General features: G+C 43.3%; 1 protein-coding gene across 1 annotated transcript in view; it reads left to right on the top strand.

Moving 5' to 3' along the window:
- Positions 1–1,227: 1,227 nt before the first annotated feature.
- Positions 1,228–15,381, top strand: part of LOC311246543 (metalloreductase STEAP4-like) — a gene marked incomplete at both ends in the record, with an annotated part of 69,270 nt that continues 55,116 nt past the window's right edge. Inside the window, 5 exons of the mRNA XM_084336693.1 lie at positions 1,228–1,455; positions 2,450–2,557; positions 3,104–3,174; positions 9,047–9,131; positions 13,603–13,881. Of these exons, the coding sequence (XP_084192819.1) occupies positions 1,228–1,455; positions 2,450–2,557; positions 3,104–3,174; positions 9,047–9,131; positions 13,603–13,881 (771 nt within the window). The remainder of the gene's footprint in view (positions 1,456–2,449; positions 2,558–3,103; positions 3,175–9,046; positions 9,132–13,602; positions 13,882–15,381) is intronic.

Here is a 15,381-nt window from a genome sequence, read left to right as displayed (position 1 = left end):
CATAAAAACTGTACATTTGATGCCTGAGCTAGACGAATCCAATTATTTGATGGTTTAATACCTGTTTTTATGAAATACATAACAGAAAATTATCAAATAACAGGTCAATTTTTCAAAAGTATTGATGCCTAATTGTCCTCCAATTCTATCACCTCTCCTCTCCTGCTCCTCTGCCGACTGCCACAATAGGTTGCCTGGTTTCAGCTGTGAAAGTCAGACCCAGTTTCCATGGACAAGTTAAACAGAATTGCTCGAGTCCCAGGTTGAGGCTGTAATGGTGTTGCTGATCCATCATCCGACCACCGCAGTGTCTACACTTTTCCTCAAAGCATGACCAATGGCAGATAAGATTAGATACATTCTGTAATGGCTGGGTGGAGGGATGACTCACACAAATAAACACGCACATACACACACACACACACACACACACACACACACTCACAAAGGCATTGTGCGTACAATGTACAACATGACACACATGCAAGTTGAATTCAGGTAAAGATAAGGGGTGTAATAAACAAATGTTTTCCAAGGACACGTCATCCTCTCTCTGTCTATGTCCCCCTCTCTCTCTCTCTCTCTCTCTCTCTCTCTCTCTCTCTCTCTCTCTCTCTCTCTCTCTCTCTCTCTCTCTCTCCCTCTCCCTCTCTCTCTCCTCTCTCTCTCTCTCTCTCTCTCTCTCTCTCTCTCTCTCTCTCTCTCTCTCTCTCTCTCTCTCTCTCTCTCTCTCTCTCTCGCACGCACGCACGCACGCACGCACGCACACACACACACACACACACACACACGCACGCACGCACGCACGCACGCACGCACGCACGCACGCACACACACACACACACACACACACACACACACACACACACACACACACACACACACACACACACACACACACACACACACACACACACACACACACACACACACACACACACACACACACACACACACACACACACACACACACACACACACACACACACACACACACACACACACACACACACACACACACACACACACACACACACACACACACACACACACACACACGTGTTCAGGTTGTATCTCCTCCGGCCAGGGCTGGCAGCAGCATGCTGACAGGTTAAAGCTCACCTGCTGACACATTGCGACAGCTCAAGGATAGCGGAGAGGTGAGGCTATTGAGATTCTTTTAGCTGTATCACAGCTGGGTGCCCTGGAAGCGTAAACAGTCCGGCCATGACGACAAAGGTTAGGGAGAATGGCACCCCAGGAGGAGATCAGCTGAGAGACACTGTGTCCCTGTGTCCTCTGGGCTCCACAGGGCCCCGCGAGCTGGAGCTGTGTATCTTCGGGACGGGGGACTTGGGGCGTTCTCTGGGACAGCGTCTGCTCCAGGCGGGGTACAGGGTGGTGTACGGCAGCCGCAGACCTCACAGCTGCGGCCCCCTGCCCCACGGAGCCGAGGTAGCCTACAGCACATGTGTAACGGTATTATGTATTTAGTTGTGTTCTACTTTATGCTTTCACGTCAGTATATAGATGTGTGTGTGTGTGTGTGTGTCTGTGTGTTAAAGTCACACTAATGAAGATTTCTGATCACATAATCGATTTTCATTCAGTGGTTGAGTCTCCTCCGATATAATTTGTCAATGAGAACCATGGAGACACAACCACTGGATGACGTCTTTATTTCAAATGATCTAAAGTGCATCTACTATTACTGTAAAGGTCCCACATTATGAACGACTCACTTTTTCAGTGCGTACATACATCTCGGATGTGCCTACTGTGAAATAAGACAACCCAGTCAGATTTGGCACCCAGTCTGTATTCAGAAACTGTGCCTTTAAACAAGTCGTTTGGATTTCCGTCTTTATGTTATGTCACATGTAAAATCTAAACAATCTTTGACTCGTGTGCATCTGAAAAATGTCTGTGTACAAAATGCCGGCTTGCTCGTAAACCTTCTGTTCCACCTAAAATATGTACACTATAATGTTATGTGTACACTGTAAAATGTTTAGTGGTAGGTTTGATATGATATTGCTGGATCTTGAGTCATAATATTTGATCTGCAATGCCTAATTAGACAGCTTGATCTGAATTTAATTTGATGGTACAAGCTTGTATTGCTTGACATACCATAATTATTGCGTTGTCACTCATTACAGACACAGAAACAGGCTGTTGAGAACAGGGACAGAGGAGTATAGCGGTGTACTAGAATGCATATTCTGAGTGTGTGTGTGTGTGTGTGTGTGTGTGTGTGTGTGTGTGTGTGTGTGTGTGTGTGTGTGTGTGTGTGTGTGTGTGTGTGTGTGTGTGTGTGTGTGTGTGTGTGTGTGTGTGTGTGTGTGTGTGTGTGTGTGTGTGTGTGTGTGTGTGTGTGTGTGTGTGTGTGTGTGGGCGGGCGGGCGTCGTATAGTGTATGATTTATTTCTCTCTGTGTGCTGTCAAGGTGAGGACCCATGCTGAAGCTGCCCGGTCAGCGAGGCTGATCTTCATCTGTGTCCACAGAGAACATTATGACTTCCTGGAGACACTGGCACCTCAACTCAAGGGCAAGGTGACTCTTTGTTTCATGATATTCTAGTCTCACGTGACAAACTGCAAATCTCTCTGTGCTACTCGTTTTGTATAAGACCATTGTATGTGTTTGAGAGAGAACCCTCCCATAGGTGATGCAACTGGGATGTAACACCTGGGGCTGCTCCATATAGACAATGACCAGGGCTCTGACTTCACGAGGTAATACAATGTTTGTGGGAGCTCTTACACCCAAATGAGGATGTCATTCTGGTTCAGACCTTCGAGCCATGCTAGGATATACACCTCAAACGCACAAAAAATATTTATGGCCTCATAACGTCGCCAATCATTGTCTATGGAACAGCCCCAGATATTACATCCCAGTTACATCAGCAATTTATATTATTTATGTATGTATTACTTTTCAAGACAGGACCCCACATTTTTTTTCTTGTTGTGGGACCAAGGCCCATTGAAACATATCACAACATATCACAATGTCACGTGGGGACTCCGCTAGAAGAAGGTCCGTGACCCCTTTCAGGTCCCAAACCATTAATGTGCTAATGTGGTTCATTTCCAGGTGTTGGTGGACCTGAGTAACAACCTGAAGAAGGGAGTGTACCCAGAAGCCAACGCTGCCTACCTGCAGGGGTAAGACACTCATAGGCAGCGTTACTGGGAGGCAGCGGTAACTGAAGGAAAACAGTGATCATACAGATGTATGTACCAGGGCGACGGTGGCTCAGGAGGTAGACCGGTCGTCTGGTAATCGGAAGGTTCCCAGTTCGATTCCGACTCGTCCCGGCAGCGCGTCCAAGTGTCCTTGAGCGAGACACTTAACCCCTAACTGCTCCCGACGAGCAGGTTGGCACCTTTCTTGGTTGCGTCCGCCATCGATGTGAGTGCATGTAGTGAATGTGTATGTCAAGCCCAGACAGTGGGCAGCTGGTGATGTCGTTTGAGAATACATTTGTTGTCATTAGAATAAATAATTTAAAAACATATTTTCTTGTTATTCTATAAGCCTACTGGGGATGTCTGACTCTTACCACCAAACCTGCACAGACTACAACGTATAACATATGTATACCATGCCAGTCGGGGTACCTTGTGTATACTGCACCTATTTACTTTACTTACTAATAGTATTCAGATTACATATTTTTTTGCCTATATGCATTGTAACATAATAATATAACTGATACAAACCCTCATCTGCACCTCTGATTACACTGTTACTTTCTCATATTCTTATATTTAGATCTAATAGTATTGCCTATATTTATGTCTTCTACTATTTCCATGCCCATACCTGTACCTCCCCTCCCACATGCTGCTATGATGCCTGGATTTCCCCAAGGGGATCAATAAAGGAATATATTCTCTTATCTTACCTAGCCTCTTTTAATAAGTATTACTACTGCCAATAGTGTAATATTAGCGCAATAATAGCAATAATCATTTGCAAGCCCCAGAACCTCCGATCAGTTTGATAGACCCATAACTCCGCGGAGCGATCGTCCGGCCCTGCAGTGGCCAGACTCTCAAATCCCCACACAACCCGATAGGCCCGTCACATCTAGAGATACTGGTGCTTGCAATCAACAAATAGTGATATATATATATATTATATCCTTTATATAACTTTAGCTAAAAACAGTAACCAGCAATTGATTTAATCTGTATGGCTTCCAGAATATACATATACCGTGTTACCTCAGATGAACGCAGGGCGCGGCCAGCGTCGTGACACATTGTGATAAAGCAGCTCAATGAAAGCAGTCCACGATTTGGTAAACATATTTTAACAAAGTTGGTTTAATTAGAAAAAGTAAGTTACAAAGATTCTGTCTTGGAAATGTCCAATCCAGTGATAATAATATAAAAACAAAACATCTCTCTCAAGCATAGCATAGCATAGCATAGCTCTTTGCATCTAAAAAACAGAGTATTGGCATAGGGACTCCACTCTGAAAAATAAACAGACTAGGTTCCAGTACATCGCTCAACCTTGTCTGCTTCTATAAGAATGGCAATAAAAAATCTCAAAATCAAAAATCTAACCCGGAGCGAGCGAGCCGGGCTTTATATACCCAGGTTCTGCATCATATCAAGACATCTTACCATTGGTCTACAAATACAGTCATGTCATTCCACCAGCTAATCAACACACAATTCAGTAAGGACGAACCCTCCTCCCTTTCCAGTCGTTACAGTAACTGGAGAAGTAACAGATTACTTTGTGTTGGGAAAAACCCTATGTCTTCATCTGTATCTAGTAGGCTAGCAGAGGCCCACAAGGTCATAGGCACATTCCTAAGGGCGTCCAGCAGTATTGAATGAAGCAATTGCCCTGCTGTAATATACAATACATGGTCCTTCTAGCTTATATATATATACAGATATATATATATCTGTACAATACAGTACTCATATACTTAAACACTGATTGATATGTTTACACATCATACATGTAGTTTTTAAAGTGTATAATGGCTCTCTGCCCCAGAACTGCAAGGGTTAAAACCATGCAGCAGCGATCCACCTTCAAGGTCACATTCCTGGCTTCACGAACGGTAAGAGAGGCCCCTTAGTTATATCCAGTCTCCAGGGCTACACAAGATATGGTAGTTTACACAAGTTACAGTTTTATAGTCTATAGTTCTTACAGTTTTACACAAGTAGGGAGAAAGAATACATAATAATAATATGTATTAATAATAATATTAATTATAATAATTAATTAATAATCATAACTTCTTCATAAATCACTGACTTTCAGTGCGCATTTGGTGCTTAGATCAGAGGCCTACTTGTCCTATTATGAAGCTTATAATACATACTTATATTTAATCCTCTATATATACATATTAAATGCTCAATATACCGCATCATACAAGTGACAGAGAGAACAGGATGTCAAAATAAAAGGGTCACTTCATGGCTCCTCAACACAAAGCTACAAAGTGAAGTGCTCAGAGATCAAAGGCAGAAGACAGAGGTATCATGCGGATTGTAACACGCCTGGCTGTGTGATGACGTTAACTTGCTAGCAGAAAAGATAGCGTAGCTTAGCAAAGAGCTACTCAGACGTTGTTGCTGTTGGGATTTTGCACACACCCGTTTATTATCAAAATATTGTTAGGCTTATGACCAGGGCTTGACGTTGACACCTGCCCACCTGCCCAGGGCTAGTGAAAATGCTGAGTGGCTAGTGACTTTGGAAAACCACTAGCCACAGTGGCTAGTGAGCCAAAAAGTTAACGTCAAGCCCTGCATAGGTGTGTCAATGATAATGTTCACGGCGTTTGGAGCAATAATATAATTGCTAGGTTCAACACAGCCAAGGCATAGGTGTGTCAATGATAATGTTCACAGCGTTTGGAGCAACAATGTAATTGCTAGGTTAAACACAACTCTTCCACATCCACACCCTCCATCTTGTCCCAGTCAGCCGTTGCCCCAACTGGAGCTCCTTTTGCGGCTGAGTCACTGGTCGCAGGTAGTTGTAAACAATGGAGTCAACAGTTGTACAGTTGGCGTGTAGCAGTATGATTACAATGATACTGTCCCCTGCAGGGGTTAGTGAAGAAGAAATTACCTATATTTATTACTTTTTGGGTGGGGGCACGAGTGCAGGGATTTTTGGCTAGTGAAAATGCTGCGTGGCTAATGACTTTGGAAAACCACTAGCCACAGTGGCTAGTGAGCCAAAAAGTTAACGTCAAGCCCTGCTTATGACCATACGATGCCTGGCCATACTATATTCCCTCAACATACATGTAGATCGACGTATAGATTTACAGACATGAGCCAGATCGTTACTAGAGAAGACAAGTTAGCGGTGTTTGATTGATTGATGTTATTAACAGATTGCAGAATGGGTACATGTAACCTGTTGCTACATCAAGTACAAGTATGAGTTTCACTGGCCGGCAAATCCTATACACGGTATCTGTGTATTTCCCCACAAAATCAAGGTCCAAACGCATAGCCTATGTGTTCGGCTGACATGTCTCCCCCACCCCAGCTAAATGTACATGTCGAACACACAGCTCTACCTAATAACATTTAACAGACCAGGGATGTAACCATTATCTGAATAAAAAAAAAAAAAAAAAAAATCTAACCCTAACTAACCATACTGTCATGCACTTGTCCTAATAAACTAACCTACACTGTAGCACTCAACACTTTGATGAACATTGTTACTCAGCTGATAGAGTTGTGCTCTTCCTGATGGCTTGTCGTACAGAACTTGTAAGTCGCTTTGGATAAAAGCGTCAGCTAAATGACTAAATGTAAATGTAAATGTAAATGTAAGGCTTAAAAAGCCAATGAAACAAGTGAGTTTTCAGCCATCAGGGCTGTACAGTGCGACATATATATCGCACGTGCTACAGCAACAGCGGTCTGTGCGATGAATGGATTTACTTCAGTAGCACTGGTGCGATAGGGATTCGGTTCATATAGATACTCTTATTTTGAAAATCCTGTAGCGGGTCTCATTTCTGCCCACGCGCAGCTCCAGCTATAATAACTAGGCTCCGACAGCTAGCAACATTCAGGTGCATATGATACTCTTATTTTGAAAAAACTCTGTGACAACTGGACGAGTCATATCCGCCCTATCCGTGCTTCTGCAAGCAGAGCAGCGCGTTGGTCGTTTGGTGCGCACTGCTGCGTTAACACAGCAGTGCGCCTACACATCCCGAAATAAGTCTGTGGTGTTTTTTTTCTCTCGCAACGGGTCAAATGCATCTACATGCTTTGCACTGTCGCCATTCCTTTATGCGCACATCGCCCAAAATTAACGTTTATGTACCATTACAATCACTACAACGTTAGCAAGCTAACAAGCTAATCCTGATCAGAGGCAGAGGCGCAGAGCCAGCAGACACAGTGTGGACTGGGGAAAGGGAAATGGGGGGGCACTCTCTCCCCTTCCCTGTGTGTGTGCGTGCGTGCGTTTGGAAAGACGATGAAGTCACTAGTCAGGAGGACTCAGGACAGGACAGGCGTATATTATAGTAAACTGAGGATTACTGAGGATGGACAGATAATGTTGATATTCAAATATAAAAAAGTTTCGAGAGGAGTGGAAGTTTGAAGACAGACTAGACTACAATATGATGCAGGGGTGGTGAGTTGAAACAGTGTGTGTGAATGAATGAATGAAAACTTTATTTAACAGATTGCAGAATGGGTACAGTACAGTACGGCTCAATACACACAATTGTTAAAGGGGATGCAGACCAGAGAAAGACGTTTGTCTTGTTTACATCAGGGTCCCCCATTGTGTGTGTGTGTGTGTGTGTCCCAACCGACCCCACTTCTATGTTTCAATAAATTATTTGCATTTAAAACTATTAACGCTGACTCATTCCTTCAGTCCACTCAAAATTATGCTAATATTCCTTATGTTGTTTATGATATTAATTGAAAATAGCATATGAGAGTATTATAGTAATAATAACACATGGCGATATACTAAATGACAGCCAAACATGGCACTGCAACTAAATAACACAAATACAATAGGCACATTTGTGACTGTTACAAATATAACACGTTTTATACTTGTGCTACAAGATTTTGGCCTGTGCTACAAAACTATCAACCTCTGTAGCACCAGTGCTATGTGCAAAAAAAGTTAACGTACAGCCCTGGCCATGATTTTAAAATCTCTAGGGTCTGGGCAGACCGAGTTTGTAGTGGCAGAAATATTCCACAACTTGGGGGCATCCCACCGGAAAAGCTTGGTCGGCTTTAGTCTTATACTACTGTATATATTTAGAGATCGCTGTTTGACGACATTACAGATTCTACCTTTTAGTACTGTATTTCCAGAAGAAATGTCCCTATCATGGAATTTCCAAAGAAAATACCCTATCATGGTATTTCCAAAAGATACCCTATCATGGTATTTCAAAAAGATACCCTATACGTGGTATTTCGGAAAAAAAATATGTCATGGTATTTCCTTAACACCATCATGTTAGTGACCATATTAGTTAGTGACATATTTTATTTCATACTATCTTGTCTAGCACAGTCTCTGGAGCGTAACAGTTAGAAGCATTTTGTATAAAAGTATTCTGTACTTCTGTATGACAACTATTAAAGAAACTTGAAACTTGAAACTTGAACTTGAAACCAAAGAAGTATACCTATACCATTGGTATTGTGGTTTAAATTGTATGTATGTATTCTTTTATTAAAATCCCTTTGGGGAAATGCATCCTCTGCGTTTGACCCTAACTAACTAAGAACAGTGGGCAGCCACACAGTGTGACGCCCGGAGCCCAACTCCAGCTTCAATGCCAGTACCTTGCTCAAGGGCAATGGCAGGATATACCTAGCATGCATTTCTTTTTTATGGCGTGGGGAAAACCAGAGTACCCGGAGGAAACAGATCGTATCGTGGCAATGATACAACTGAAATGACCACCAAACTATCATGGACATTTCTTTTCTATGGGAAGACAGTAGAGGCTAAAGTGCTTTTCATGTACTCTCTAAGGTTGGTCCCCGGGGCTTCCGTGGTAAAAGGCCTCAACACGCTGTCTGCCTGGGTCCTACAGAACGGTCCTCTCGCTGGGAAACAGGTGAGCGAGGAGTGGGAGGAGGCAGGTTTAAACTATAAAAAGACGCAATTTAGTTCAGGATGATGTAGCTCAGGATGATGGAGCTCAGGGTGATGGAGCTCAGGGTGAGCTTTTTGGGTAGACTGTAGTCCAAAGGAAATCAAAACCCAGCGCAACAACAGAGGCAGTGATTACAGACCTGATCTTTTTATGATGAGAAGGAAGATGTTTGAAAAGATTCAGATAATTTGCAGTAAAGCTCTATTTCTTCTGTTCAGTGGTAGAGTAGGTAAAACACTGGAAAAGGAGGGTGTCGTATAATCCTATCAATATCTAAGGTTATTGTACAGTACAATGAGATCGCTATCTGGAAGGAGGAAGGAAGGGTCCTAAGTGATAGAATTTGGTCTCCTCATCTGACTTCCAATATAGCCAGCAAGGAATAAACGTGCAGTCCAGACAGGAGAGTTCGAATTCAAACTCATGGATTTATTTGTCTCGGCGGCCCAGAGTGAATAAAAAGGTTGCTTTTCACATACAAGGATTATCAGAATACATTTAACATGTCTGTTTTGTACAAAGGATCAACAAGGTTTGCATCTCAAAACCCCAACATGTACATACAACAGTCATTGTTAACATCAATGAAAATAGAGAATCTACTGTAAGCCCCTTTTCATATGAGTAAGCCTGGTTTCTAAGATAAGTACCTTTACATTCAATTCTAACCAACCATTGGGACCATCCAGCTTACTTACATGAAAATCAGCCGACAGCATTTCTCTGGGTTGGGGGAGCGGGGAGCCACAGACCTGGGGGCGGTCTGGGCTCCTGAACTAACACTGTTTTGCTCTTAAATACTATAATTCCCCACCAATAATTTTTTGGCACATTTTAATAATACGTTTGGTCCAATCCGGTTGGTTCTTCTGGAAGGGTGGTCCGCCCCTCCCCCTGGTTTCCTCTGTGGGGGCTGGCTGCCCCCACCTCCTCGATCTCCTGTGTGGGTCTTCCTTCAGTAAACAGAGGGGGGCCGCCGATGGCCCCCGTCGGTGTGGTCTTTTGATGAGTATAGAGGAGGGCGCTTTTGATGACCCCCCTCCTTGGCTGCTCAAGTCTCCTCTGACTGAATCAACATTCCTTCGTGTACCATTGTTGACCAGATCATATAACTGTGATAACTATACCAGGATTCTTAATTCTAAATATCTATATAGATGTTTTTATTGATTTCTTTATCCAATCCAAGCCAATCAAGTATCATGCTTTTTCATTTATCTTTGAACCATGTCTTTATTGGTTAATGATCTTTAGTCCTGTCTTATACTTATCAGAGCCAGTTATCTGGTCTCTGCTGTCGGTGCTGACATCTGCTAACATTTGGGTGTGACTTTTCAGTTCCTTTGTTCTAGTGTTGCTGTTATCTGATGCAACTGTCAACAAGTCTAAGCTGGTCTGCCCTGTTGTTCAACTCAGCTGTCTCTGTAACACCAGTATCAGCTCCTTACTTTAAGTGAAAATCCATTCTGCTGTTGAAAGGTACACCTGGCATAATATTATGGTTTTCTAATTATTCACCCATATTAATTATGAAATTCAAAGTCAATATATATAAGGGTATGCCTGTTCTACTGCGATCCAATTTTTTTATTACGAGTCTCTCATAAGACATAGCAATCGCTGTTGGGAGCAGTGGAATGTGCATTTGAGTTCCTTGAACACGATGGAAGACCTGGAAATTAAAAAGATACCATACGTTATGGAAATGTTTGGTGAAATGAGGACAGTGCTTGTATAAAGACACACACACAAACATACTGTGATGATGCAAAGATAAGGAAAAAAGTTCTCATCGTAGCTTCTGTTTTCGCAGCTTCAGAGAGAAACACAAACATACTGAACCCTCTGGAGACTAAACCTGAATATGCCTTGAATCCTCTTCACACATGCATGCACACACACACACACACACACGGACACACATGCACGCACACACTACTAGCCTACCACTGCAGTGCTCTATTTTGTTTTGAAAACAGGTATAGCTGTGGAATAAGAAGACCAAGTGTGTGTGTGTGTGTGTGTGTGTGTGTGTGTGTGTGTGTGTGTGTGTGTGTGTGTGTGCGTGCGTGCATGCGTGCGTGCGTGCGTGCGTGCGTGCGTGTGCGTGCGTGCGTGTGTGTGTGTGTGTGTGTGTGTCTGTGTGTGTGTGTGTGTGTGTGTGTGTGTGTGTGTGTGCAGGTGTGCAGGTGTGCAGGTTTGTGTGTGTGTGCAGGTGTTTATGCATGTGCATGATTTTGTGTGATTGAGTGTGAGTGGGTCTGTGTGGGTATATGTGTGTTTGTTGTACGCACATGCCCACTTACAAGTGTGCACTATTCCCTGGCCGGCAATTTGATTAGATCCACAGCGGGGCTGTGGGTGTGTCACATTTACATTCAGATGGAGATTTAGTCTGTCGTCCGTCCCCTACCGTTACTATAGCAGTAATGTAAGGAGACATGGCTGGCTGCCCGGTTCACTTATGCACACACCTGGGGGAGAAAACACTCAAACCACGCAACTACTGTCTACCTGTCAACATCATCTGTCTCCCTCTCCTTCTCATGGTGGTATAGGCAGCCACATAGAACATCCCTCTCTCTCTCCCTCTCTTTCTCTCTCTTTCTAACTCTCTGCCTCTCTCTCTCTCTCTCTCTCTCTCTCTCTCTCTCTCTCTCTCTCTCTCTCTCTCTCTCTGAGTGATTCTCTGCATGATTCTTTTTTAACAAACAACTTAATCTTCTTATCATGGAGCAGCAAGTGTGCTTGTAAACCGCTGCCTTGCCATGGCGAGATACAAGAAATGGGATTACATGTTGTGGTTGTATGTATGGCACATAGCATGCATTCATCTTCATACAGAGAGACAATTATGGGGGGGACTACACGTCGGAAAACATGTCCTACTAAATAACTTCATGAATGAAAAGCACATTCAGTAGACATTTTCATTCGTGGACAGTGACTTCCCATACGAAAATGAACTGTAGCAAAACTAGTATTCCTGTGGGTTCTTTTTTTCCCGCACACATCAATTACTATAGAAATATTATACTCAATATTATGGAAATATATAGAAACGGTAAAACCACAAAAATACTATAGTAATTCACCTAAGTGCATGTAATATTCCAGTACCTTGGTGATTCACTACAGTATTAAATTAAATTTCAAACCTTTATTTAAATTGAAAGGCAACTGAGGTTTTCCTTGTTTACAGCAGTCACAACGAGTATACATACAGAAATAAGCATATAAAATCATGCACCATATAAAATCATAACAATAAGACAAGGTGAGGCAAAAATCAAGGATAACAAATCAATTAAAACATATACAACTTGATTGACAAAGGTTGGAACAGAGGGGAGAATCACAAGCTTTAACCCCTTAAGCCTGAGTGGTCCGGTACCGGTACAAAATTAATATCACGTCATAGATCAATACAGTCCATAGTAATTAATGTTGCGTTTCCTTTTCAAATGTAGCCACGACTAAAGAACCTAACCCTATCAAAACAGCAGTCAAAGTGTATATTTTTAGCACTACATTTGTATACCAATGATTTTAAGTGTTATTAGCTAAATATGAGTGTATAAATATTTCAGCGCATCCCGGCGGAAACCTGATGAATTAGACGTGAGGAAATGACGCCATGATTCAAGTTTGTAGTCGTAAGAGAGAGGAGACCCAGGGCTTTCGATGGACTTCGAAATATCATACAATTACAAACTATTCATTCCATGAGCTAGAGGGGCATTATAGCAACATGCAGATTTACCCTGTTCTGGGCAAATTCGGGATACATCTCTAAAGTTTGCACCAAAAACACTGGAATATTAAAACTCACTTGAGTATTTCTGTGGCAAATCGCTACTAATGTGCACAAAAAAACATGCAGGAATACAAGTTTACAGTAGTACATTTTTGTATGGGTGTGGGTATGTTCAAAACAATGAGTGTGTCTGTGTGTGTATTCCAGGTGTACCTGTGTGAGGAGTGTGTCTGTGTGTGTATTCCAGGTGTACCTGTGACAGGAGTGTGTCTGTGTGTGTATTCCAGGTGTACCTGTGTCAGGAGTGTGTCTGTGTGAGTGTGTCTGTATGTGTATTCCAGGTGTACCTGTGTCAGGAGTGTGTATGTGTGTGTATTCCAGGTGTACCTGTGTCAGGAGTGTGTATGTGTGTGTATTCCAGGTGTACCTGTGTCAGGAGTGTGTCTGTGTGAGTGTGTCTGTATGTGTATTCCAGGTGTACCTGTGTCAGGAGTGTGTCTGTGTGAGTGTGTCTGTGTGTGTATTCCAGGTGTACCTGTGTCAGGAGTGTGTCTGTGTGAGTGTGTCTGTGTGTGTATTCCAGGTGTACCTGTGTCAGGAGTGTGTCTGTGTGTGTATTCCAGGTGTACCTGTGTCAGGAGTGTGTCTGTGTGTGTGTCTGTGTGTGTATTCCAGGTGTACCTGTGTGGGGACGGCGTTGAGGCCAAGCAGGCGGTAGCTGAGCTGGCCACCAGGCTGGGCCTCAGCGCCCTGGACAGGGGCTCTCTGTCTGCAGCCAGGGAGCTGGAGGACTTCCCCCTACGGCTGTTCCCTGAGTGGAGGCTGCCGCTGAGCCTGGCCACCGGCCTCACCGCCTTCTTCTTCTTCTACCTGCTCATCCGAGACGTCGTCTACGCGGCAGTCGAGAATGATCAAGATATCTCCTACAGGATCGTGGTTGCACTGGGGAACAAGGTAGAACAAGAAAGAGAGTCTCTCCTCCAGCCCATGGCAGCTTGCCGTGCTGTCTGTTAATTGTAATCAGCAATCTGTCACGCAGATTTACAATTTGAAAGTTACTTCCTTCTCTGTGTGATTGTTCGTTAGTGTTATTCCGCCAAGGCTGTGTATTAGATTATGTTCTCATCTAGTCCAGGGGTTCCCAAAGTGGGGGTTGCAAATATATGCCATCACACACACTGGCATTTAAAGGGTTAGAATTATAAAAATGAATATGTGGTGTTATGATCAGGGCTGAAGTTCAATAAAAGATTGTATTTTATTCAATCTGAGATTACAAAAAAACTGAAAATCCATACAAATCTGTGTTGTTGCTAATCATACATATGCTAGCCTGTTACGATGGTGCCGCTTTGCTGGCATGATGTGGTGGAACTCAGTTTGCAGTGTAGAACGGAGAGATATACAGGATACAGGAGACGGCATAGTGGTGAATAATAAGGCTTTTACTTCAAAACAGAAAACAACAAACACGACTGACAACAACGGTAACAATAAAACAATGAACCAGCAAGTGTCTGCTGGCCCACAACACCTAATATACAAACACTAATTAGAGACAGAGGGTAATTACAAACAGGACACAGGTGTGGTAGACAGAAACAACAGAACACAGAGCACACTGGGAAAAACAATAACAATTGAACAACAAGACTAAAACATATTTACAAAACACAGACAGGGGAACACAAGTCTAACAAAGTGGATACAACAACGACAACACAGACAATAAACATAATAAACATAAATGGCAGTAAATAATAGTAATCAGGTGAGTGAGCTGATGCCAGATCTGCATCAGCCCACCGGTTGGCAATGTTGTATTATGAAGGGGTGTATGGAAGGGGAGTTGAGACGGTCCGACACCTGATCTAGCCGAACCGGGAGGAGGGTTGCCGTCCGGTCCCGCAGGACCGGAGGAAGCGTTACACTAGCCTGTTTTTTAACAATAATTTGTGATGCCATCACAAACACTGGCATTTAAAGGGTACAAATAAAAAAAAATCTGCAACAGAATGCAGGAAATTAAGTCTTTATAACAAAAAAAATCCTGGTGGGGGACCCCCAGACCCCCGGCTTAAAAAGTGGCCTGACTGGGGCTATATTTTGCACTATATTTCCTGGCCTGAATGATTTCCCCAGTCCAGCCCTGGTTAAAAGCCTCCAATGCTTATTAGTGTGTTTGCGTTTGAACGTTTGCATGTTTCAACCACCCAGCACACCATCTTTTTCAACTGCTGCCCTCTGGTCGAAGGTATAGATCCATCCAGTCCGGAACTAGCAGACTGACCAACAGCCTCTATCCATGGGCTGTCAGGCTGCTCAACGATCAACATTAACTTGCCGCCCCGCCCCGCACCCCCCCCCCCCCCTCGTACCCCCGGTGACATAACTCCCACTTCTCCATTACAACAATAACTGTGAACCGGACTTGCATTGCTGCACTATACACTA

Source organism: Notolepis coatsorum (assembly GCF_963971535.1).
Source record: "Notolepis coatsorum genome assembly, chromosome: 19".
NCBI classification, from domain to species: Eukaryota; Metazoa; Chordata; class Actinopteri; order Aulopiformes; family Paralepididae; genus Notolepis; species Notolepis coatsorum.
The sequence above is the reverse complement of the archived record's forward strand: the minus strand, read 5'-3'. Positions and strand labels throughout refer to the sequence as shown.